This window comes from Ostrinia furnacalis, unplaced genomic scaffold (genome assembly GCF_004193835.3).
Source record: "Ostrinia furnacalis isolate ACB-3 unplaced genomic scaffold, ASM419383v2 OfSCF3121, whole genome shotgun sequence".
NCBI classification, from domain to species: domain Eukaryota; kingdom Metazoa; phylum Arthropoda; class Insecta; order Lepidoptera; family Crambidae; genus Ostrinia; species Ostrinia furnacalis.
In genome coordinates, this window is record NW_021133360.1 from 443916 (window position 1) to 469184 (window position 25269).

General features: G+C 37.4%; 1 protein-coding gene across 2 annotated transcripts in view; it reads left to right on the forward strand.

Moving 5' to 3' along the window:
* Reph (Regulator of eph expression) overlaps positions 1-25269 on the forward strand; it is a 96929-nt gene that overhangs the window by 61106 nt on the left and 10554 nt on the right. For both annotated transcript variants that reach the window (XM_028310844.1, XM_028310843.1), the window contains exons 4-5: positions 16032-16138; positions 24576-24770. In XM_028310844.1, coding sequence (XP_028166645.1) covers positions 16032-16138; positions 24576-24770 — 302 coding nt within the window. The remainder of the gene's footprint in view (positions 1-16031; positions 16139-24575; positions 24771-25269) is intronic.

Genomic DNA, 25269 nt, shown 5'->3' on the forward strand with positions numbered 1-25269 from the left:
GATGATTCAGAAAATTATAAATGTATTGGTTAAACAAATTACATACTATCCATGAATAGAATATGCATTGAAAAATTATTAGAAACGTAGTTAACGTTTATTATTGTCTACACACCCCGGGATGGTTATTGAAAAGTCTGTCTTAAGACCGCAGAGGCGTCCGTTGTGGTCTTGTGGTGACTTATTAGGTGGACGTGCAATCGTAAGCGCTCGCGACACGATCCGCCGAAGTGAAGTCCACTCTCCACTGCAGGCAGACGATGATGGTAGAGCTAACTTTGCAGAGAAACGATACTTACTTGCGAAGTTGCGAGACGTTGGTTTATTTTGGCTCTTAGGATTACAAAATAATTATAAAACTGTAACTTTTTTACTTACATTTACTAGTAGTATCAGCTAGTTTTATTGCGGCTTCCTTCCCCTCACTCAATGGATTCTGGGCCATCCTTAAATAACTGCTCTCTGCACTCGGTGGGGCGCAGGCCCAATCGCCACGCCTGGCGAGTCTCCAACCTTGAACATGTTTACTACAATCACAATATTGTTCACTATTTATCACTTTGCAACGGTTTAGAGAAATTTTACGCTTACTAATAACATTATAAGTTATGCACATGTTTATTGCAGTGGAAAAATTTTAAAGCCATTAAAATTGCTAAAATTTTACTTCGGTACTCACCTGTTTTTTCTGGATAACACAACAATAGAGATCATGTATTAAAATATTTGATGAGCATTAACACCGTGTTAATTAGCTTTTGGATTACATTTGAATCTGTTTGGAGGCTGGCGGTGGTGATAATTCAATTACATTAATAGGCTCAGTACATAGATTGAATTTGCGCCGGTCGCGGAGCACATTAAATTTGTCAGGCGCACCCACGCGCCGCTTAACGATCTCTATTATTATCATAATCTCGTTATTTTATGTCGCCACTTTTGCAATATGTAAGTAGGATTAAGTTTCAAGTTTTACAAATAGGCTATTATCATATTACCTGACTTTTCCACAACTTAGTAGTAGTATTGTCTATTTTCAGTGGACCCTTCTAATTTTTTTATTCCAATATGGAAATTACAATGTTTATTGGACGTAACTTTAATCTTCCTCCTTTCGCATTTAAATATTTTTTATACTTACACCATTAGATTAAATTAAACCCATAACACCCTCAGTCAATGTTCTTCAGCAAATTAAACCTAAACATTGTCTGACTGAGCACATGCACGTAGTATTTAGTGTCGTCGCATTCCTATTGTGCCCACAGGCGTCACAAAGTAGATGTGTGCATGCTTATCACGTGTTCACTGTGATATCTCCAACCCTTAGCAAACGCGGGACCCGTGCAAAATACCACTGTACAGCTGAAGGTTTCTATAAGTAGGTACTTGTTGGACTTACACGTTATTTAACAACATTGTAATTGAGTATGCAGAAAGTCTTTAGTAGGTAATCAATACTTTATTAGAACTTTCTTCCTTTAACGATTGACGGTTTGTGCTCGCTCGTGCAAGCTTTCCTTCTTCAATATTTATGTGATATTTAACATTCGTATCACAGCAGCACCAACGTAACTTATTAGGTCTAACTTGCATAACATTTCTCTTTTTTTCTTCTTCTGCATCTTTTCCAAGATTCTATTAATGTGGTGTGGATAGAGTCGGAAGACCTAATATTTTAAAGTTTTTGAAATAATTAACTACACACACCGGCAGATTTAGCGGAACGCAAAAAAAAGTATGAAAATAAGGAAAATTACTACTGATCTATGAAATATTTATTATACAAAATAAAGAGATAATTAAAATAAAATAAAATAACATATATTTTTTAAATATTTAGTCGTNGTATCTCATGAATCATTCACTTAAAAAATAAATAATTCAATAAAATACTTAAATAGTTAAGGGGGGCTCTCATACAGCAAACGTGACTTGTTGCAGTTTTTTACTTGAGATATTTTAAAAATAAATCATAAAATTAAAATAAAATAAATATTTAAGGGGGCTCCCATACAACAAAAGAGTCGCACGGAACCTTTCGTGAGCGAATCCGACTCACACATGGCTGGTTTTCTATTTGCCGTCTACTTTTGACCGAGTCTGTCAGTCGTTTCTAGGATTGACTAGGCAAAGCCCGAAACAGATTATTTTAGTTTCGACGTTTGACTGAACCGTTTAGGCACTTCTAGGTTTGACTTAGTCAAAGGCCGAAATAAGAATTTACTTCGGGGTTTGCCTGAAGGCCTTGGTCAAACCTAGGATAGACCAGTCATTCCGCGAAGAAACTGCATATCGACCTTTGACTATGACATTTACATCAAACGACCTCACTAGTGCGCGCGTTAAATAAATATATAAAAATTTTACTTCTTGAAAGTTTCCGCTAGGGGCGCTGTACAATCCGTTTAATGACATTTTTACGCGCTCACTAGTGACGACGATTGATGTAAACTCACACTAAGCCCTCTGAGCTGAACGAAAGGTGAATAGTGAAGCAACGCAATTACACTTCCATTTTCTTAATTAATATCAGTGTAATCTACTAATGTGGCAACCATTTGAACTGTCCCGTAAAGGTCAACTTTTCTATTAATTAAAAGTTACACATGCGTTGAGCACTAGTTGCACTAGTTTTAATGGGCGTACTTTTTATGAGGAAACATAATTTAGTGTTAAAGTATAATATGTGTATATGTTACGGCTAAAGATAGGTGTGAACACAAACTTAAGATTAGCCGGCTAAACTTAAGTTTATCTTCGAGCAGCAGCTAAAGTTCGATAACATGTTAGTTTGTGTCGTGATATTCCATCTTTAGCCGGCTAATCTGCACATTAGCCAAAACAAAATGGCTTAAATGTATTCGATGGGCGCGCCAGGCCGGCGGAGGGCTTGAGAGGGCGGTGGGGAGACAACGCGCATTTTGTAATTTTAAATACCTACAGAAGATCCTGCAATAACCAAATGGTTCCTTATTATTTTATTTTAATGATTAGGTAGATATTATTTTAAGTAATTAATATTTTGTTATTGTAATAATTGTAATTTTGAATACCTACATAGGTACACAAAAGTATGTGTAATGAAAGTGATTATTTTTTAATAAAGTTTTCGTGTCAAAATAGTAAACATTATTACATTGTTTCCTTTTCCATTTTCTTTTACATTTTTAGCCAAGGGCCTGCGGTTACACTTAAGTTTAGCCGGCTAAAGATAGAAGAAACTAACATTAACACCTCGTCGAAGATAAACTTAAGTTTAGCCGGCTAATCTTAAGTTTATGTTCATACCTATCTTTAGCCGTAACATATATAAAAAAATCTTTATTTTCTTTAAACATTTTACCAGAAAAATTATATTTATTTTTCTTTTACTAACAAGTGTTTTTCATAAATAAATAATAAAGGTTTTCCTACATTCCACGGTCGTCAAGAAAACATCTACAAGATGTTTTTAAAACCTCGTTACTTCAGTTTCATTGCCAATAAAATCTGTTTAAACGATTTTTAATTGTTATCAAAACTTTAAGTGCCTTTAAAAGATAAAAGTAAGAAATGGTCGTCCCGCTAAGATTTTGACTTTATAGTTAGTACTTTTAGGTAATGAGTATTACTAGCAATATTAGCAAGGTATCTAGAATGTTAATACTGAGTACACATATATCAAAGATCAAAGCAATACCTATATCGAAATATATTGCTTTAGTATGTGTGCTCACAAATTAATCCTTTCAATTACGTAGCCACATTGGTATTATCGTCTACAGGCGTATATTTACTATGTCTGTCCTTGTAACTTGTAATTATACAAGTTGTACAGATATTAATTACAAGTATAAGCTGTTAAATTAGTATGTAGACACGTTTAGTTAATTTTATAGTATCTTATTTGACAGTTGAAATAGATGCAATTCTGATTTTCGATGTGTTTAATTTAATTAACAAATATTTAATTCAAACGTAACTACTAACTAATTAAACACAAATAACCAAAATTAATGAGCTTTACGAAAAGCACAAGAAATTAGAGGTGAACAATATTTTTAACTTTCATTTTCACAAATGCGCAATCCACCAACGCAAACAGCGGTTTTAAAAATAAAATAAAAATGTTCTTTTAAATAAAATCTGTGTAAAGACGCGCGCACATTTGTCACCGTGACAGTATGTCTCTCCATGAATAAGTACTACGTTGTCTCTCTTATTCTCTTTATAAAAGTGTAAAAGAGAAAGATATAAAGTACTGCCCCCCTAGACAAAACGCACTTTTTGATCGAATCGAAAATCGAATCCGTCAAAACTCCATACAAAAAAGGGGCGTTTCGACCACTTTTCGACTGGTTTGTGATTATAATTTGCACTTTGTCTAGACCCACTGTTAAGTTAGTAGGTACGGTGACAAAAAAGTCACAATGTTATCAAAAAGTTTTATCAATGGAGGCGCAATCTAGTTGTGTAACATACGCTCGTGAAATAGTTGTAAACATTTTACAGCTTGATATTCACATCCGAGAGATATTCGAATAAATTCTAGTCGGCAAAGTTATAAAATAAACTGTTAAGTTGGACTTTTACGCGACTTTAAGTGAAAATGTATGGGTATTTAAGTTATAAATAAGGAAACATATTTTAAAGAAATACACATATGTAAAAATTTTATAGAATTAAGCAATTCTCGGACCATTTAAACTCTGGATGGATAATGCCTGTACCTATCTATAATGTAAGAAAAAGATTTCAAAAACGGTAGGCTACCAAAAAATATTACAAAAAATACTGAATAAACAAAATGTACCTACCTAACTCTTAACATGGAAATGCTTTTAACACGCGTATTTTTGTTTCAGGTAAACAATTGTTTTGTTACACGTTTGACAAAGAATAAATTGTGTGACCGTGACTCAGAACAAACACAACCTGGCAAAACTGGCAACCCGATCTGCGATCGACCGCCTCCGTAAGGATTTAATTTAGATTAGATTATTGGTTCCCAAACTTATTTGAGTCGCGCCCCCTTTCGACCATGCAAAAAATTCCCCGTCCGTCTCGAGCAGTCTGGAATGCATTCTCTCAGCGGTCGCAGGTTTTTTTATACTTAAGTACACAGATGGCCCGCGCCCCCCTTTAAGAATAAGAAATTTATTCATAATGTTCATTACATGTCAAATTTTCAATATATTTTCTTATTAATAATAAACAATTGCAGTATTAATAAGAAAGAAATAGGTACACATCATGTCCAAATAAATTAATAATACAAATAGAATTAAATGTCAAAATAAATAGTGGGTAACAGTGTCAGTAATAATTAAATTCCAAACAGTTCGTCAATTTTATAGAAAGCCTGCTCGATCAACCACATTTTTAATTTAAAGGTCCCACAGCCCACTTTGGGAACCAATGTTTTAGATGGTTAATCGGTCATTTTTTCAGCCACTTGATGTCCACTGCTTTTTTTTTAAAGCTTACTAAAAGCTTAGGTATAGGTAGCGACCTGCATTCAGCGCCTTCGCGATACCTTTACGTCATCGGTCCACCTTGCGGTTGGACGCGCGACTACGCTGCGCTTATAATTAAGATGGTGTCACTTAAAAATTATTCGTCAAACACTTAACGGAGTACAGTAACTACTAACAAACTCAATCGTCTTAAATTTAAGGCTAGACTACGCGTAGTAGTAGACACTTAACAGATTATAGAGATTTACGACTTTCAATCAAGAGCAACATCTTGATTTAATAATATTTTTCAAACTAATGTAAACCTTTAATCCTTAACCAGCGATAACTAAAAAGTAAAGATTGATTGATTTTTTTTTGTCCTGACAATGAGAATTCGCATAAAAAACATAGTTTCTTTCCAAACACGTCCGCGATTCATGGATCCCAAAATTTTCATGCAGCGAGAAAATAAAAAACGCCAAAGGCTCATAAAACTTTATAGTTCGCCCTTCGACAGACCGAAATAAAAATCGAATAAGCCGGTCTTGTTCACGGTTACAGTAAAAGTTAGGTGTTATTACACTAAAATTTCTTTTCTATACATTCTAGATGTTTCTTAGATCGGGTGCTTGTGCCAAGATGTTAACTGTGGAAGACAATCTTGACCTTGCTGTTTTTTAACTTAAATTCTTTAGCAGAACTAAACGAAAAAATCCGTACTTTTTTGGTTCAGTTCTGTTGCAACAAACTGCAGTTTACTTGTACACAGCTTTAAAATACAATTTTTAGTGACAGCCAAGGACTGTCACCACCACTTGGTAAATAAAGATATTAGTCTGTCCCAGAGTGTACCATGAAGGCTGACTCTCCTGTGAGACAGAGACGTGGGAAATAATCAAGGGTTAAAGAAGTTTATATTGAAAGACACAGACACACACAGTAATACCAATGATTCTGTAGCTAAAGTAGTGTTAAGAGCAGTCGCCCGATAAAACACTTGTCTATTTCCACCTTTATTGTATTGTGCCACTTTTCATTCATCTCATTTGAACTCCATTCAGCACTGAGTCTGAAAACTCACATAATGGTGCATAAAAAGCTACCTAACACTCCACAACACTTGAAATTTTCATCGCAAGATAAATGCGCGCGATCTCCATACATATGATATGAAGTCAACAACTGCCAAGTCTAAACCTGATTTATTATAGGCACAACAAAAGTGCTAAATCTCTTGTATGAAAAAGCCAGAGAAAAGTGCTATAGCCGGACTAACTTTTATAATGGCAGTTTCATTCCATTTGAAGCAGACAATAAAAAACTCGAAAAGTCTTTGAATGCAAACGACATTCTAAAATTCCTTTGCTCTCCACTGAAATACTAAAAGGTTAGGTGGCATGAAATGTCTTTGTTGTTGTTAGATTGTTTTATTTTATTATAGTAACTTCAAGCATAATTTTCATTTGATAGTATGTTTTGCTGTAGAAATGTTATAGTAAGAAATCCAAAGTAGTTAATAGCAAAAAAATTATATAATTTTTTTGCTTGTGTTATAAGTTTTCACACTTAAGCCTTTACTAGAACCACTGAATGAATTTTAATTGGCCATTCTTTGGTCTTCTCGCAAAAAGTATTTACAAAGAGTTAGAAATAAGGAAAACGTACACGTGATTCGCCTGTCAAGCAATAGGATTTAGATTTTGTATAGAAATAGGATTCATGTTTATGATAATGGTGTGAACTATTGAGGTTATGGAAAAGCAATAAGTTACAATTATAATGCATCCATAATAAGTTTTGTTTTAATGTCTCAATCTCGTGCAGAATTGTCACGCACTATTTAGGAGGTCGAATCAAGTCTTAACAAGCTAGATTGGCACCTTGCATCTTCATGGATCGGCTGCCATGACTGATGGGCGACTACGGTGCAATCACACTATCCGGTCACGAGATGCGAACATGAAATGCAAATTAGTGTGTTTGGCAAGACTATAAAGCACAGTTTACACTGCACCAAATGGGCTGCAGAAAATATCACCAAATTCATAGATATCGACAAGGTCTCTTCCATCACCGGGGAACCACTTAACATCAGATGCATAAAAAAAATACATATAGATAGCACATTTTAGTCTCGTCTAAGTCCCACTTAACAAGATGAGACACGCCTACGCAGTGCCTAAATAATAATATTTGCTCGCAATTTAGAGACACCCACGTCAAGAGTCAATAAACCTGAAATTGTTTTGCGACAATGACTATTGTGACTTCTTGGTAGGAAAGTTGAAGCGTCGTTTGGCCGTTTTGTTTTGTTTCCTATAATTTGTGTTTAGCCAAAAACAATAGGAAATGATTGTGGATAATTAACCATAAACATGTTCATAATGAGCACGAGTGTAGATGTCACCGTAAAATTGTGAATTCCGTCAGATTATAATCTGACGTAGTTAAATTACAATCTAACCTAACCTAACCCACTGTTAGTTTACAATCTAACGCGTTATATTATAAACTGACAGTGTTCACAATTTCACGTTGACATAGACAAATGAAACATAACTTTGCAATACCACTTAATGTTATTACTATTTGAATTTTATGTATTATCTACTTGAAATATCTTCTACTTGATACTGGCTATGTACAAAATACACAAAGCCATAATAAGTAATGGATAAAAATGACTTATTGTGCCTACGCTTCATAGAAAATCCAAGAAAATCCACGACTTACATAGCTGATAGTGTAGCTGTAGTCTTATAAGAGTTGTTTACAAGATGACAATTGACCATCCATTCGATCTGGCCTTGGAATGAGAATAACTTTAGTCTATAATGAAATGTTCATGTTAATGATACCTTAGTTGATGACATCAACCATTTTTCCTTTTAATAAAATTAATCCAAGTAAAGGAGACTGGGCGAAAGTGGTCCGTGAACCAATAGCGACACTGTTGTGTTATTTATGTAGGGATACCTCAACTACCCACCCACCCGAAGGGGCATCAAAATCTGACCCGGCAGTTTTGAGAAAAAAAGCAGCAAAGCACTAAAATATAAGAAGCTAGTAAAACAACTTTTCTTTTTCATTTAATATATTTTATTCATCAAATGTCTCTTTTGAGACGTCAAACGTCATCCATGGCTTCAGCCCCCCTAGACAAAACGCACTTTTTGATCGAATCGAAAATCGAATCCGTCAAAACTCCATACAAAAAAGGGGCTTTTCGACCACTTATCGACTGGTTTGCGATTATAATTTGCACTTTGTCTAGACCCACAGATTTGTTTGCTCTGTCACCTCACAATATGTCAATGTCACCCCCTCCCTTGCCGCTCCCATACCTCAGGCACTGACTGAGTTATACCACAGAATAATAATAAGTACTACCACAGAATAATAATAAGTACTACCACAGAATAATAATAAGTATTACGTACAGAAGTTTTACTTCGCGAAGGTATTTAAAAAAAAATGCTCAATGTCATTAACAATATGGTGTAATTTAGCCTGTCTCAAGAGTCAAGCACCATTTTGTTGACAAAAGTCAGTGATCGGCACTGCGCCGAAGCTATAGGGCTGACTTCGGTAAAATGATGTGACGTGAGGTGCCAAACTGCGGAAAATGGCGGAGGAAATACATGATTTAGCATATCAGAAATGAGGAGATCCGTAGGAGAACCAAAGTAACCGACATAGCTCGCAGAATTGCTAAAATCAAGTGGCAGTGGGCGGGGCACATAGCTCGTAGAGACGATGGCCGTTGGGGCAGGAAAGTTCTCGAGTGGCGACCACGGGCTGGAAAACGTAGCGTGGGCAGGCCTCCTACTAGGTGGACCGACGATCTGGTAAAGGTCGCGGGAAGAGCCTGGATGCGGGCAGCGCAGGACCGTTCATTGTGGAAAACCTTGGGGGAGGCCTTTGTCCAGCAGTGGACGTCATTTGGCTGAAACGACGAACCAAATAAATGCTGAAAACGAATCTATTGTCATAAAACAATGAAAACAGTCAACGTACTCAACAAAAGAATGAAAGGGGAAAACTTTCAGAGCTATAAATAACCGTGTTGTATTGTCGTTCACAAACGCTATTTTTATAATTATTTTTACACTATTATGTATATTATAGTACTTATTGTATTTGTAATATTTCGGTTCAATATGTATTGTAAATTGTTTCCCATGAATTCAATAGCTCTACATTTTCAAATTTTCATTTTCATTAATACCAGGCCTACGTCTTTCCCGTCCAATAATGGCCCGCTTTTCTAATAAATAGATTGTTTATTTAGTCGAGTTTCAAATAAGACGGTCTATATTGTTGAATCTAGAAGAAGCAGCATTGCAAGTTTCCGAGTTAGTGGTGGTAAGCTTTTAAGATATCGATATTTATAAAAGAAAACTAAATAATTGAAGTCAAAGTAAAGGTTAAAACCTATTTCAAATCACAAATTTTAAAGTTGCTTTACCCGTAAATTTTCTTTAATGAAATACATAAGTAGGTTATTGATATTTCCCATATAAGCACTGCACTGCATACCTACATCTTCTGACGGTAAAGCCAGGTGTAATAACACTTCAGTCATTTGTCAAATTATCATCGGTTAATATATCAAACAAATGTCGAGACTCATTCAAAAACTTGGCTGCGGACTGATTTAAACTATTGATCTGATTCCAAATTAATTTCGTTGATACAAAGGGCACTGTTTCAGTCCGAGATAAAATTAAATTCCTTCTATCTTGAGAACATATGGCTCTGTAGCGATGCGCTATAGTTTAGTATTTTATAATGAGTGGAAAAGTTGAACTTTATTACTGTAAAAACCTAAAGTAGGTACTCTTTTTCAAAAGCAAATAAATCATCATTTATCATTTATGTGTCTGTGTACCAAAACCCCCACAGTATACTTACACCGGCAAAAGTCCATAAATTGTACTCGGAATCGTTTCAGTTTTCCGACTTTGTTTCCTGCACAGATAGATGCAATCTCTGTAGTTTTTTTATGTTATCGATAGTCCAATAACAGCACTATTCCAAGCAAAACATGTCTGAAAATACGCCTGAAAATGAATCAAAGCTGAGCTTCGACGTTTAGGCAACGAACAAACCCGCAAGTGTTTGTAGCAACGTCAGCAATTTCCAGATTGCCTTTAGATAAAAGCTATAAAATAAACGGAATTTACTAAATAGTCCAGTCAATAAAGCATTATAGATGGAAAACTGTAAAACACAATTTCTGACTTCAGGACTTTATTTAGACTAGTTAGGAGGTGAACATAGCAAAAGTCCCCGCCCTTAGCCCTTGAGCCGGCGGGGAGAGGGGGGTTTAAAGGTGCCACTTTTCGGTTTTTCGCTTAATCCTCGGAAACTATGCGTCCTAGTGACATGACTACTTTGAATCAAAAAAAGCATATTCAATTTGCTACAGGTGAGATTGACAAGTTTTTCTATAAATTGTATACAGGGTGTCCCGTAATGTAACGTCAAGCCGGAACTGGGTGTTGAGGCAAGTTATGCTGGTTATTAGAAAAATATAAAAAAAAATCTATGTGGCATATTTTCAAAATAATGGGCATTTAAAAAAAATCAAAACTTTCTACTCCAGGTGACGGTCTTTTTACTCGTGTTGCCACAAATCTTCACTTTTTCCAAATTTTTTTTTTTGTTATGTAACCCTGAATAATGCTTCTCTAAATTGTTATCAAAATTACAAAACCAGCTGCTCCAACTTGGATGAAAAAAATACATTGTTCCCAAAAAAATTTTCAAAATAAAAATTTTGCCTAGTTTAAACAGACTGTACTGAAAAAAAATTGTACTACGCGAGTGTGGCAAGTGACGTCATAATTTGGCGCATTTAGTAAGGATTCTAAAATGGTATAACACTTGGTAAATTCTTGCTGTAATTGTCGACAATTTTTGGTTTTTTGGAAATAATCCCGTTTTTAACTTTATCTACCTTGGTTAAAAATTATTATTCTAATGTGCCCAAAATTCAAGTTTCTGGCTTGAATGAGGTAGAGAAGCCATTTTAAAAGGTATGAGGGCCATCTTACCAAGCAGGGATGTTAAGGATATCCGTAACCGTAACCGAAACTATCGGATATCCGAAATAAAAAAATATCCATAACCGTAACCGAAACTGATTCAAAAGGAGTCAAAGTGGAGTGAAAGTAAAAATCGTTCAAAATTTTAAGGAAATAAAATATTTTGATTAACTTTTGTGTAAAAACTGCAAGGATTCTGGGGGTTTTAAGAGTTGGGGTGAACAGCAGCACTACTTAAGTTGCCGATATAAACAGAAAACCAGGAATAATTGAAAAATTTTGGTCTTGGTAATGTAAAATATCATAAGGGGTGTCAATTTTCGTTGAATTTCATAATTTATTGTGTAAGTAAAAAAATAATTTAGATAGATTTTTTTCCTTATTTTTCCTAAAGTAGTCATGACTATGTCCATCCTGTGGCGTCGGCTTATCCTTGAATTTTGGGACACGTTGTATACATAGTTGGTCAGGGAATTTTGAAAAAATTGTCAGGGAAAGTCAGGGAAAAGTCAGGGAATTTTTTCGAACATTTGCAGTGGACACCCTGGTAATTTAAACAAAATAATTAAAAAAATATACTGTTGGCAATTATTTTTTTAATATTTAGAATTAAATTAAAAAATAATGTCATAATTACGCATTTTTTTCCTAAAATAATGATGATATTGATGCTTTTTTTTCCGTTCCTTTAAATCTGCCGGTGTGTGTATTTACAACAGGTTGACGGTTGAAGTCAGTCTTCCTACGTGATCGAAGCCATGAAATGGAACTAGTTTTTCATTAAACAAAATTTTGTTTTTCTAGGTAGAATTTCCTAACGAAATATTTTCATTTATATTATACAAAGGACCCGGTAGAGCAACAAAAGTTTATTATGTGCGGGCACGAAGCTGCGCGGGCGCAGACTCCGCTAACGGTCGCGCTCGCGGCGACTGCCCACGCGCACGAGTCACGTCCACTCTGTCCGTGCACATTTGCATCCATTACTTATTACACGATGACCAAAGCTTTGTTCTTTATAGCCCATATAACAAAACTTGACATCAACTCTTTTTGTTGCATAGTCGCCCCCTAACATGACGAAATAAGGTGCCACAGTGCTTGATGAGCCATGTCGTCCATACGTTTAATTAATTTAACATCATAAGTATTTGAATATTTAACTTAGATTTTTTAAGTTCATGTACCGTTCTTATGTCATTCTTGTCTGAAACGTGTTGACGCATCGTTCCAGAAGTTTTGTATTAATAGAATTTGAACAAAATACCTACCACGTTCGGCCCTTTAATACAGAACATGTCCCTAGCCATTCTACATATTAAAACAAGAGTATAAAGCTGATATTTTGCTGCATCTTTCGATGTGTTTCGCCATAAAATCATGGACACCAGAGCCTCGTTTGATGATCGAGACGGGCACGTCACTAGCGCCGGATCGCGACCTGCGCCCGCGTCTACATCACGCTCTGTTCGCTACTTAAATATGTACCCTATCACAAGGCAATACTAGTGTCGCTCTCCGCAATCCTGTGACGAGATGAGGAGATAAGATCGCGTTGATACGAGCGGGTCTTTCAATTATTCAAAAGCGGAACGGAACACTTGTATAGGACATGTTTTATGTCAGCCTCCCTCTAAAAAGCGCACGTATCGCATTCGCAAGCGGGCGGCTCTCGTGATAGATGCCGATTAAAATCGGAATATACAGCATCCTGGCATCATAAATACGTATGACTAAAAGCATCATCGTTATTTTTGAGTGGCAGAATAAGTTTGCAACGTTGTTCCTTAAAAACACATTTATACACACCACTGTGTATTCAATGGCACTGCATATGAAATGGTCCTTCGAGCCAGATAAATCTAATGTAATTATTTTAGATAAAATCTAATTAAATAGGCGTACCTATTGAAGAAAGTATTGGTGTTGGTAGTTAATTCATCTTCATTTTACTTTTATTATACGTGAATAAAGAAATTATTACCTGTCACACATTAATAATTCTTCCTAATGCATATTTTTCTCTGAAAATAAGTTATTAAATTTATAAATGTATAGAAACCAGTCAATGCCAAGAAAAAAAGTCACGAGAAAATTTTCTCAAGAAGCATGCATAAGAAATGCGGTGTAAATAATAACAATTAATTAGCTTTCATGATGATACCTACTCAGCATCATTACGCTTAATTATTTTTTTACAAGCGTTCCTATAATAGTATCCACATTTCCACAGTCCACAAAATTGAATAAATTTTGTATTTTACTCTTAGAAGCAAGTTTTGTCTGCGGGCTTCTACTATTGCTCTCGATTTTATAAATATTCACTGGCCTATGATAATGTACCATACTTTTATTTTACCAGACAATAAATTCTTATAGGAAGTGTCATCATCATTATCAACAGTCATGAGTCTGTCTGTTATCCTAGTATTTTTTCTACATTACCAATAAATAATTCTCATGTTTTTAGACCAGTAACTCAGCTTTTTCTCTAAAGGTAACCCTAAAAACGAACGAGTTGCATAAGTTTTAGCATCGCTTTTCAGATGCAAATTTTTATTTCATTTTGATTCACATTAATGTTCCATAAAAATTAAATCTGCGAGTGGCTGCAAAGCGGAATATTTATCTAAAAGGAATGTGAATGGGACATTATTTTAGTGCATTTGCATACGAAACGAGTCGGCTGCCGGCCGGCGTGGCTCCGGTCAGCGGCCAGTTCCGCGGTCTGAATAAACTATGGCGAAATAAAGAAGTCTTGGTCGCGTCCGTTTTCATTTGCCGCTGTGGAAATAATCTCGTGCTAACGATTTTTATCGTTATTTTTAAACGCCCTCCTCCGAGGGGCGATGCAGCGACTCCTTTTTTGCCCTCTCCAATTTAAATATTTACATGAATTTCCTGAATTTCAGCATAACTCGTGAATTTCCTAAAAAGACGCGGAATCTAGTGCAATCGAAAGTTTGGTCACACTGCTCATGTGAAAATTGACCTAGTTAAGTTAGGTCGACGAGTTTTCCAAATGCACTATAGAATTAGGATGCATGTTTATGACTACAGAGTGAGCTAACGCTCGGGTAGTGATAAAAATATGCTTTTATTTACATGCCGATTGCCATGCGAAGTTGTGCAGTCATACATAAATTAGTCATGCATTAGTATGTGAAACGTAAGTAGGTCTGCTGAATGCATTTTTAAATCGTGAAACCCGCCACCTGTCCGGTTCAAAGCGACATTTCTAGTTTCTATAATTTTCCATTCGACGTTATTACCCGTATAAGGTGTGCCTTACCATTCTATTAATGCGTTTTCATAATGATCAAAGTAGAGGGCATGGGCTGTTTCCACCTGCGTGAAACGAACAAGTCTTTAATAGATATTGAATATTGAAAGTTTATTGAGAACATAATCTCAATAAACTTTGAAAGTGTATATGAAAAACTATTCAAACATGAGGGACGACCAATTAACCTATCAAAAATATGAGTTTATATTAAAAAAATGTTTAAAGATTTTTTAAAACAGTACTTATGCGCTCTAAGTCGATATCATTCCAATATACTGAGAGGCAAAACCATGGTTTTTTTTACCCGAATACTTTTATTAGCAAATATCGGTTGTCCATTCTGCTGAGAGTGGCAAAGGCATCAAAACACAAGCAGCCTAGACGGCGGCGCCGCGCGGGCTCGAAGTTCAAGAGCACGCCCCCTCCCCCCGGGCTGCGCTTCCCGGTTGCGGTTGATGCTCTAATTGTAATGCTGTACATTACATTGCTTTCGATGTAGCCAGTAAACCTGCCTACTTATTAGTTCCAAGAATAAAACTACATGGGTACTTGGTGTATGCTTCACGTTCAAAAGGTTTGTCCACAGCATTTGCCTTTGCCCATAGTTGTCATCGAGAAACTGATTCCTATAAAATCTTTTAAAAAAATTACAGTATAAAAAAACAAATACTTTAGGGTTAGAACACCAAAATTGTCAAAGGAAATCGAATTAAAAAAGATTTTTTTCAATTTTGAACAATATTTTGGCACATTAACGTTGGGTTACCGTATTTAACAATTAGCGAGTGATAGTGACCTTACTCTGCAGTGGCGCTAATGCGGTACCCCTTATTAAATTACTGGGTTGTCAGCGTCAAACAGTTTGATGCTCATAGTAACCAAAAGTTTGTGTTGTAAATTTTTTTGGTGTCCTGACGCTGACTGTACAAACGATGAAATGTCAGACACATCTTACTTCTTCTTATCGTGTCGAAAACAAACTTACACAGTGTCAGCCCAAAACTCCCAAAAAACTCCGCTACAAGAGTGGCGTTGTCAGCAGCGTTAATCAAATCATCCTGCGTGCAGTTGCTTGGGCACACAGGCAGGGCACGACATCATGTTCTTCATCGACTGGGGAACAAAACGGGGCCTCCACTCCATGTTAGAGCCATCCAAGAATCCCCAGATTTTCTTAGGTAGTTTTAGGATGTGCTGCCATTTTTTCTACCCTACGGACTGCTACAATTACTCATATGTTTGTCATTGTCGCAGGCATGGGCGGTGAGGCGTGCGCGTGCGCGCCGGCGCCGCCGCGGCTGCTGCCCGAGCCGGAGCCGGACCACCTCTACGACCACCACTCCTCCGAGGAAGAGCTAGAGGTAACACACTCGCACATCTCTCTGGACATGACTCGCAAACATGCATATGCATCATATTGCCACTGTACACGGAATGATTAACAGCTGCGGTTGTTGGAAGCAGACGATGATCATGTGCATTTTTTCGGTAATATTTTTACTTTTGCAATGGTTCTTAATTTTACCCAAGTTGCCTCTCGTCTACTTCCTACATCTACAGAAAAGAAAACTGTTTGAGAAAGAATGGTTTATTTTTTACATAGTTAAAAATACGTTTCTTACACAGAAAAGAAAACGTTTTTCCAAATACTGTCATATCTGGAAAATATGTTTTCATTGTAAAGGAAATCAAACTATAAGTTACTTGCAAAATAATTTGGTATGGAAGCGTATAGAACTATGGTATGAATGCATAGATACAATAGTGGACGTATTTATATTTTTGTGGCATACTTTGCACATTGTGTGACGTCAAGCATGTGTCAAGTGTTGTGCAGTGAGCACGTTGTCCGCTAAAGTCGCGCGCGCATTAACCGCAGAATACTGATACTCTCATGGCCAAGGGCTGGCTACTTTTTGTTATTTCTAGAATAATTACACTGCATTGACTGTGTAACTATCACCCGGTATTTGTTAACGTCTTCTTACAGCAGCTTGCTATTATTTTAAGTCATGAATGTGGAATTTATTATAAACTGAATACTTTTTTATTGGTATTAATCTTAATTCAGGATTAATGAGTGAATACTTAAATAAATATTTTCCAACCTCATTTGCTTCAAAAAACATAATTGTTAATTTCAAAACTACTAGTTACGAGAACCGAGCTTCGTGTTTTTTACTTACTCGTATATTCTTTTATTGCAAAAAGCTGTCAGCCCTTCTATTCAATGTGCCCATATAGCGTCGTGCATTCCGCCCGCAGACACTCATGCGCATCCGTAACACTGACTGGCGAGACACATACCTGATACCTCTCACTACAGACAACTCGCATTTAATTAATAAATTGTTAAAGAAATTATTATTTAAAAAGTTACAAATGCGCATAGCACTATAAAAACCTCTATCTGACCCAAACCTCTTATCTTGATGTCACGTTCATCTATATATATAAAAGAAAGTCGTGTTAGTTACTCCACTTATAACTCAAGAACGGCTGAACCGATTTAGCTGAAAATTGTCAGGGAGGTAGTTTAGAGCCAGGAGAAGGACATAGGATACTTTTTATCCGGTTCGAAATTAAAAAAAAAGTCTTCTTATTTATTGCCATTAAGGCGGAACAAAGTTCGCCGGGTCAGCTAGTTATTAATAAATCTTCGATATGCAATTGTTTTGGAGTTAGTACGAGTACCTGTAAGTCGGCTTCGTATTCGTGGAGAGGAGAGAATAGAAACAAGGAGAAGAATAGAAGGTAGAATGAAAATGCCAATTCTTTAGACATGAGACTCATACTCTCATCTCATCCCCTTTGAACAGGTCAGTCATGCTGTTCAAAACATAGTAAACTATGAGTAGGTATACGTTTTAGGTCAGTGTTCGCTTCAGCTTATTCAAACGGTTGAGCATGGTCTCCCAACATGGCTCTCCTAGGCCCATTCGCGACTCGTTAGTGTAGCTGCCCGTGCTGTTATTTAGTACAACTTGTTTTTGCCTATCTGCTCTCTTTCGATGAAAGCATGTGCTCTCTATGGTCTTGTAGATTGTGGATGCTACACCTGTCATGTAAGGCGGGGGTCTACAGATTTTAACGCCAATCTGTGTTAATATAGTTTTATCATCTTAACGGACAAGGATATAAATACGGAAGTTTTACGTCCGTATCGCTATAGAATTGCAGCCGATGCAGATATTGTGCTGATACAGTCGGCCGTAAATCCGTAATCCCTCATAGTGATAAGAAACGCATCGTCCTCTCACTTCGCTAGTGCTTTACTGCATAAGTGCAGGCAAACAGAAGCATATCCGAAATATGAAGAAAGCTGAGGTGTTCATATTTTACAATTTAGATGGTTTCCAAATTGTAATGCTTTTAATATCCAATATTTCCAAGTACATAATATGTATATCTACATCTGAAAATTATATTTATAATTCGTATCACTTGCTAGGAAACGCTTCGTTTAATGTCATTAGTATAATAACATAAAACAAACATTTGTGCCGAGCCGTGAATCATTCTGCCCCGATAAACGAAGGCGTGCAGTTACGGCAGTTTGGCAACGGGCAAAGGTTGCGCTGTAAACTTTGAAGAAGGTCGCCGAAAGTTCATTCCAACCGGCTTTACAACGACCCGCTGGTATTTGATTATAATAATATCAAGAACACGTTTATGTGCCGTTCGATAGGCCGTGCCGAAATTGTAAACAACTTTTGATAATAGGGTACTACCTATTTTATTATGAAAGGTAGCAGTGAGTGTATCAGTTGTGCAGATATCAGTGGTTTGATTAATAGTTTAATTACTAGGCATTTGCAAATAGGGAACCCTAAAAACCACGGTAGGCAAAAGCTAGTAGATGGCTACAAAAAAAAAACATTTTCAGGGGTTTCCTTACTTTTATTTATAAAGATTTTTTTTAATAAAACAAATTAAGGAACAAAAAAACTTACAATTACTTAATAACTAATCTTTAAAAATTACAATATTATTAAAAATATCGGTTCGCATATTTTTTTCTACAACTATGTAGATGATTGGTTAATGTTTTAGATTTATTCATTAATGAAGTACTTTGGTCCTTATTGCACACTTGTCTGGTCAAAACATAAATCGTTGGAAAACCATAGAATGCGTCACCTGAGCCTGACTGACCGCTGCCTTTAAATCTTGCCTCAAAATCATACGTTAACTAATTCAAGTGGGTGGGACACGCACGGTAAACAATAGAAAATCTTCACGGAAGCAAAACAATTAGAAAATAATTGTACGATAGCCAATAAATTAGGTAGTAGACACGAAAACAGCGATATTTTTTCCATTATCTGAGCACAAGAGTCGTTTGTCTTGATTTAAAGTTAATCCGGTAACGCGGCTATTATGTAATCATGTTATTTAGCCTCCCGTGAGCTAATATTAGTACCACTCTTGTCTGATTCAAAAATCACTTATTCATCTTAAAATTTATATCCTTATTAGCTTTCCGCCCGCGTGGAATTTTGTCTGTCACAGAAAAACTTTATCGCGCGCGTCCCTGTTTCAAAAACCGGGATAAAAACTATCCTATGTCCTTTCCCGGGACTCAAACTATGTCTATGTCAAATTTCATCAAAATCGGTTCAGTGGCTTAGGCGTGAAAGAGAGACAGACAGACAGACTTTCGCGTTTATAACATTAGTATAGATTTAGAGGTCTAAATACATACAGGAACAAGATTACCATAATGGCTTAGTTTATCATGCCACACAGTTTTACTCCATCTTATGTTACGATTTCAAAATGCTTTACATTTTTGTTGGGATACATAAAATACACTTCCAATATTGCACCCACCATGTTATACCTACTCATGATGTAACTACCCTCAATACGAATACGACGATTTATTCCATCAGTAGAGTGGTAGGTATTAAAAGTTGTGATCGAAATTGAAGTGAAACGTTTGCCGGGGGAGATATCAGGAAGCTCCGATGACGCGATCGGAAGAACTGCTACCCGTCGGGACAGGAGACGTCAATTATTCAGGAGTAGCGTACGAGATGCGACCATGTGCCCGTATATTTCCACTGCAGTCGTGCCACTCATAACTGCACGCTTTAGATGCTGGGTATCCGAAGAATAGAAAATCGAAGGTAAAACTTTGAAATAGCTCTTATAAAAAATTGCAATGATCTTACACAAAATGAAGTTGGATAAAAATCCAGAATAATCCCTGTTTCAGCGACACATTTTGTATGTTTTAATATTTTATTCAAAATGAAGGAAGGAAAGCGAAAAGAAAATCTCAAAAAACTACCAATAAAATATCGCCAGGTCCGGGGTGTTTGAGCTTGTGTGGTGAACTAGTGATACGTATACGTACGTATTACGTCGCGCGTCGCCGCCTCGCCAGCCATTGTATGATGAACGAGACTTTCGCGACAATTAACATGAATCCGATATTTTATCATTTGTCAATAAATGAATAGAGGCTTTCTTGACAGCAATTACTTAATGGTTGCTAAAATTTAAAAAGACCCCATTGCCTTATAATTTTCTTACAGTAAGAATTATATTTTTACGTACTTCCTTTTACATACATTTTAGGAACTTTGTTATCTTATCTACCATAATATAGAGGAGCGATGCAATAACAATCGCAAGATAAAATTAATTTATTTATAAATAACAATCATTTTAAGCGAGTGATTTTATGCTTTGAGTCAAGTAACAGTGGCGGATTTACAAATTTGCCGCTAGTAGGCCATTCAATTTTTGCCGCCCCTACCTACTGACTTTTGAAATTCAATACGTTAGTTTAATCACAGAATAATAATAAGTACTACCGTTATTAGGTACTATGATTGTGAACTTAATGATATTTTTCTGTAAGTTAATAGATTAATTATTGCAACCCGCTATGTAGTGAAGAGTTTAATGTTGACTTATAAACAGCAATATGTACTAATCCTAAGATGGGGAAACGAAAACTGTACCTACATTTTTATAGAACTTTAACTATTGCAATTTAAAGAAAATTTTATGCAATTTATTTTTAAATTTACCTTTATTAAATTACATCGCCCAGGAGATTTCCTTGACGCTTACAACATTCGATCAACATACATCAAAATCTTGGAATGCGTTCGTCAGAATTACCTCGAAACCTATTTTCAATTTTTTGTCGAATGCTCAGCTTCAGTTGCTGCATGGTTGTTGGATTATAAAAGTATACTCTATTCTTAATGTAACACCACAAAAAATAATTTTCTGGAGTGAGATCAGGGCTTCCTGGTGGCCAGGAGATGTCACCCCTGCCTGAAATTATTTTTTTGTGGGAACATGTCTCTTACCACCTAAATGTTCTCAGTTGAAGCACAGATAATATAATACTAGGTTGAAGTGTGACACGTAGCCCCATCTTGATGAAACCAAGCGCTCCGGTCATAACCTTGCGAATCTTGCAGCTTTGAAATCAAAAAGCTTTTCAGCCTACCAGTATAGCGCTCTCAAAAATTAATCATCCTTTCAATGCAACAAACCAATTAAGCAGTGGTGAAATCTCACTGCCTCTAAGAAGCGCTAATCTCATTCCAGTAGACTTCTTTTTGTGGGGTTACCTTATGAGCAGAGTATACTCTAATAATCCAAAAACTCTGCAGCATTCATCCATCCTGAATCCATTTTGAGGTAACTCTAAGGCCTCAGCCTCGAGTTTAGCGGGCAGCGGCGCGGGAGCGGCGGCGGCGCGGGAGCGGCGCAGGAGCGGGCAACGAGCGGGTAGCGCACTCCTTCTTTTTCCCACAATAAATCGAGCGTTAGGAATAAATTTGAATCGAAATAAAATTGTCGCTGTTGTTCAGACATTTCGTTTGCGAATATAAACAAATATCTTGACAACACAACCCCGAACACAACACTTCGCCGCTAAAGCGCCGCGCGAGCTGCCCGCTTGTTTCGAGAACGGGCCTACGTTGCCCGCCCCGCTCCCGCGCCGCCGCCGCTCCCGCGCCGCTGCCCGCTAAATTCGAGGCTGAGGCCTAAGGGCTCCTGCACCTGCGCGGCGCGGCGGCGGCGCGGCGGCTGCGCGGCAGCGGTGTTCACGCGGCGCGTATAAACAGTACAAAGGCGCGGCGACGGCGCGGCGGCGGCGCGGTAGCGGCGTCGTGTGCAGGAGCGCTTACGAAAGTTTTCCAAAATGTTGATGTATGTTGACCGAATGTTGTAAACGTCAAGGGAATCACATGTACGATAAAATTTATAAAAGATAGTAAATTTTAAAATAAATTGCACTAAATTTCCTTTAAATTGCAATAGCTTAAGTTCTACAAAAATGTACAGTTTTCGTTTCCTTGAATTTTTAAAAGTGAATTTTCTTCTGGGCTACCCTGTAAAACAATATACACGAAGTTGTGGAGAGATGGTGCTCGTGCTAGGCTCCGAAGATCCTGTGTTACTTAAGAGTTTTTTATTTTATTGTTATTGAAACGCTATTGGAATATTTTAAAATTCATGATCACATAACTAAGTACCTAAGTATATATTACAGTGCGTTTATTAATCGTTTATTTATATATGGATTGTGTAAACGTATAATTATATATTTTTTCCTGTGAAAAAAAATTAGCTAAATTTGCCGCCCCTCTAAATCTGCCGCCCTAGGCACTGGCCTACTTGGCCTATTGGTAAATCCGCCACTGTCAAGTAATCAATCAACTAAATGTATTTCCTGCATAATACATTTGCAATTCCGGTATTTAATATAGGTAATTATCTCAAGCAATATACTACAATCTCGGTAATTAATAATTTTATTAAACAACAAACACCTGGAGGCTACATTCCCACCCATCGCTTACGTAAAGAGATTAAAAAGTTACGGGCGCAGGTGAACGCCCTGTGCCGCGAAAATGAGTCGACGGGCGAACAAAAAATGACAACCCGCGCTCAGGCGACCTAACACACTGCTTTTTAGCTCGCTTCAATCATTACTCCCCTACTCTTAGCGCAGGAAGTAAAATTGTCAGTCTGCATAAATACGTTTCGGAAGATGGGGGAATCATTGGATCAGATAAGCTGTCATATTTATTGATGTGAGAGTCTGTTACGCTAAAACTCGTCGACTTGACAAAAAACCGTCCAGCTCTTGTTTTTCACCAGATCAACATAAAATATCCTCTAGTGTATTGTCGATTATACTGAATAAACATTTTTTCTTTCTTTCTTTCTTTCTAGTTATTGAATCACGTCACTGTCATATCGCCTGGAGTGTAGGCCTGTGTCAGACGAAACCAGGTAGTTAGGTGTAGGTATATTGCAAGCGATGTAGGCAGTCTCCTTCCATTGTTGCTCAAGAGGGACAAGTGCCGGCGCTTATTTGCGCTTGCACTATACTTATTTCCTATGCAGTCGTGTTTACCATTAGCGCCGAGTGTTGTGGCTTATGATACAAGCGTCTCAGACGAGAATTATTCGACGTTTCGCAACGACCTGGCTCGTATTTATACCTACTACGTACAAAATATTTGTGTAGCGCTGGTGTCAAATAGATGATGGTTTTCTGTATTTTATTTCATTACGTCAGAACCATGGCGAAGTTAGCTATATTTCACATCCAAATTCTGTTAATAAATGGTTGTCGAAGCTATCATTATCTTTGGTACCTACTCTGCCTACAATTCTCGATGAAAGGAGATAAAAAAAAAGTAAAGTCCAATTTCAAAATGAAGCTTCTTCTGAATCATGTCGTTGGGGCAAAATCTTGAGTAAAATGCCATCAATGTGCATGTAGCTGTAGATAGAGCGGGTCCTTGGGGCAATGCTTCGTCTTCCATTGACGCTATTTCACTTTTAGAGGCAAGACAAAACAATCCGAGTTTTATTCATTTTTCCGTCTGCCGCCTGCATAACATTTATTTATCTTGCGCTTGGCTTGAAATTAGAAATTCTTTTGTCTCGGCACTCTGTTAATTGCAAAAAGGAAACGAATAATAGCTTTGCTACCTAAAATGCAAGTGCGATGCTTTCAAGTGATGGATATCATGAAAGTTACGATTGAGTAACTTTTTCAGTCTTTCAAGTTTCAACTATGTTGGTTGGTTTTTCCTGAAAACATCCAAGTTGCAATTTGATCAAAATGGTTGTAATGGAATTTCACCCGATGATACGAGAACATTTGTTATAAAATAAGGTTCCAAATATTCGATCCAGATAATATTTGTAGAATATTTAACGTGGCTGCTGTAAAATTAGTGTAGTCGGGTGATCTCTTTTTGGTGCGGCGGAGCGTAAAATTTGTCACCCGCAGCGGCGCGACGTCGCGTCCGCGTCGATACACCGGTATATGTGCTGGTTATGTAGTACCTACTACTATTGACATCAAAAATTCAATTTCTGTAGAGATGATCGAAAACTACTACTAATATTGACACCGTACAAAAACCGCATTTTTGCGCACTAGACAATATTTTTGATATCGTCGCCCATACCAGTATCTTTACAAATACCTACTGCGTAACGTAATTAGTTTTATCAATAAAATATGTAAGTAATCTGTGGTGGCCAGTATATTAGTTAATTTTGCGGTTAATAGATAATTAATTAATTAGCCTGGAAAACTGTAGACTTCCTGTTTTAGTTTTATATTTGTTTTCGTGCGATGCGCCATGAGACAACTGGGAACTTCTTTGACATGACAGAACATATTAATTTAGCCCTAACAATTTACGACATGACTGAATTTTCCATAACATACGAATGCACATACATCCCCCACGCTTCATGCGATACGACGGTGGAAGCTGACGAGCCGCTGTGCAGGTGATCAACGGCACGCCGAGCGGCGCGTGCGGCGGCGGGCGCGAGGCGGCGGGCGCGGGCGCGAGCGAGTCCCGCCGCCGCGGCGCGTCCTCGCCGCCGCCCGCCGCGCCCGAGAAGCGCAAGTGGCCCGCGCAGCCCTACGACGCCGACGACCTGGCGGCCAGGCCTCCCTCCTCCGACGACGACGACACGAAGGTGCGCCATTTAATTCTCATCCGCATACTAACTCTCACTGTCGCTTTGTGTCTTGAAGTTGTGTTGCTTTGTTTCTTTTCAGATTTTTTAGGTACTTTTCAGACCTTGGACGATGGTGAGGTCAAATCTGATCTTGTGGTGCTCCGGAAGAATATCTACTACATATTTCTTATTTCAATACTATTTTATAATTATTTTTCTTCTTGATTTATACCGCCTCTGTGGTCTAGTGGTAAGACCACCTGCTTCAGACGCAGACGTCCCGGGTTCGATTCCCAGTGGGGGCAGATTTTTCTGTTCGGTTTGGTTGGTGGTAGGGCTTGTTCTAAGTCCGCCTGACTAGCCACCACCATCTTACCTAAGTCTGTCGACATAACAACAATGTTAACAGCATTGTTATGTTCCGGCAGTTAGAGGTAAGATAGCCAGTTCCTCCGTGGTTGAGGATTTCGGGTGAAGCTCGCTTCCACCTTCGGCCTGATCTCACTTACCATCAGGT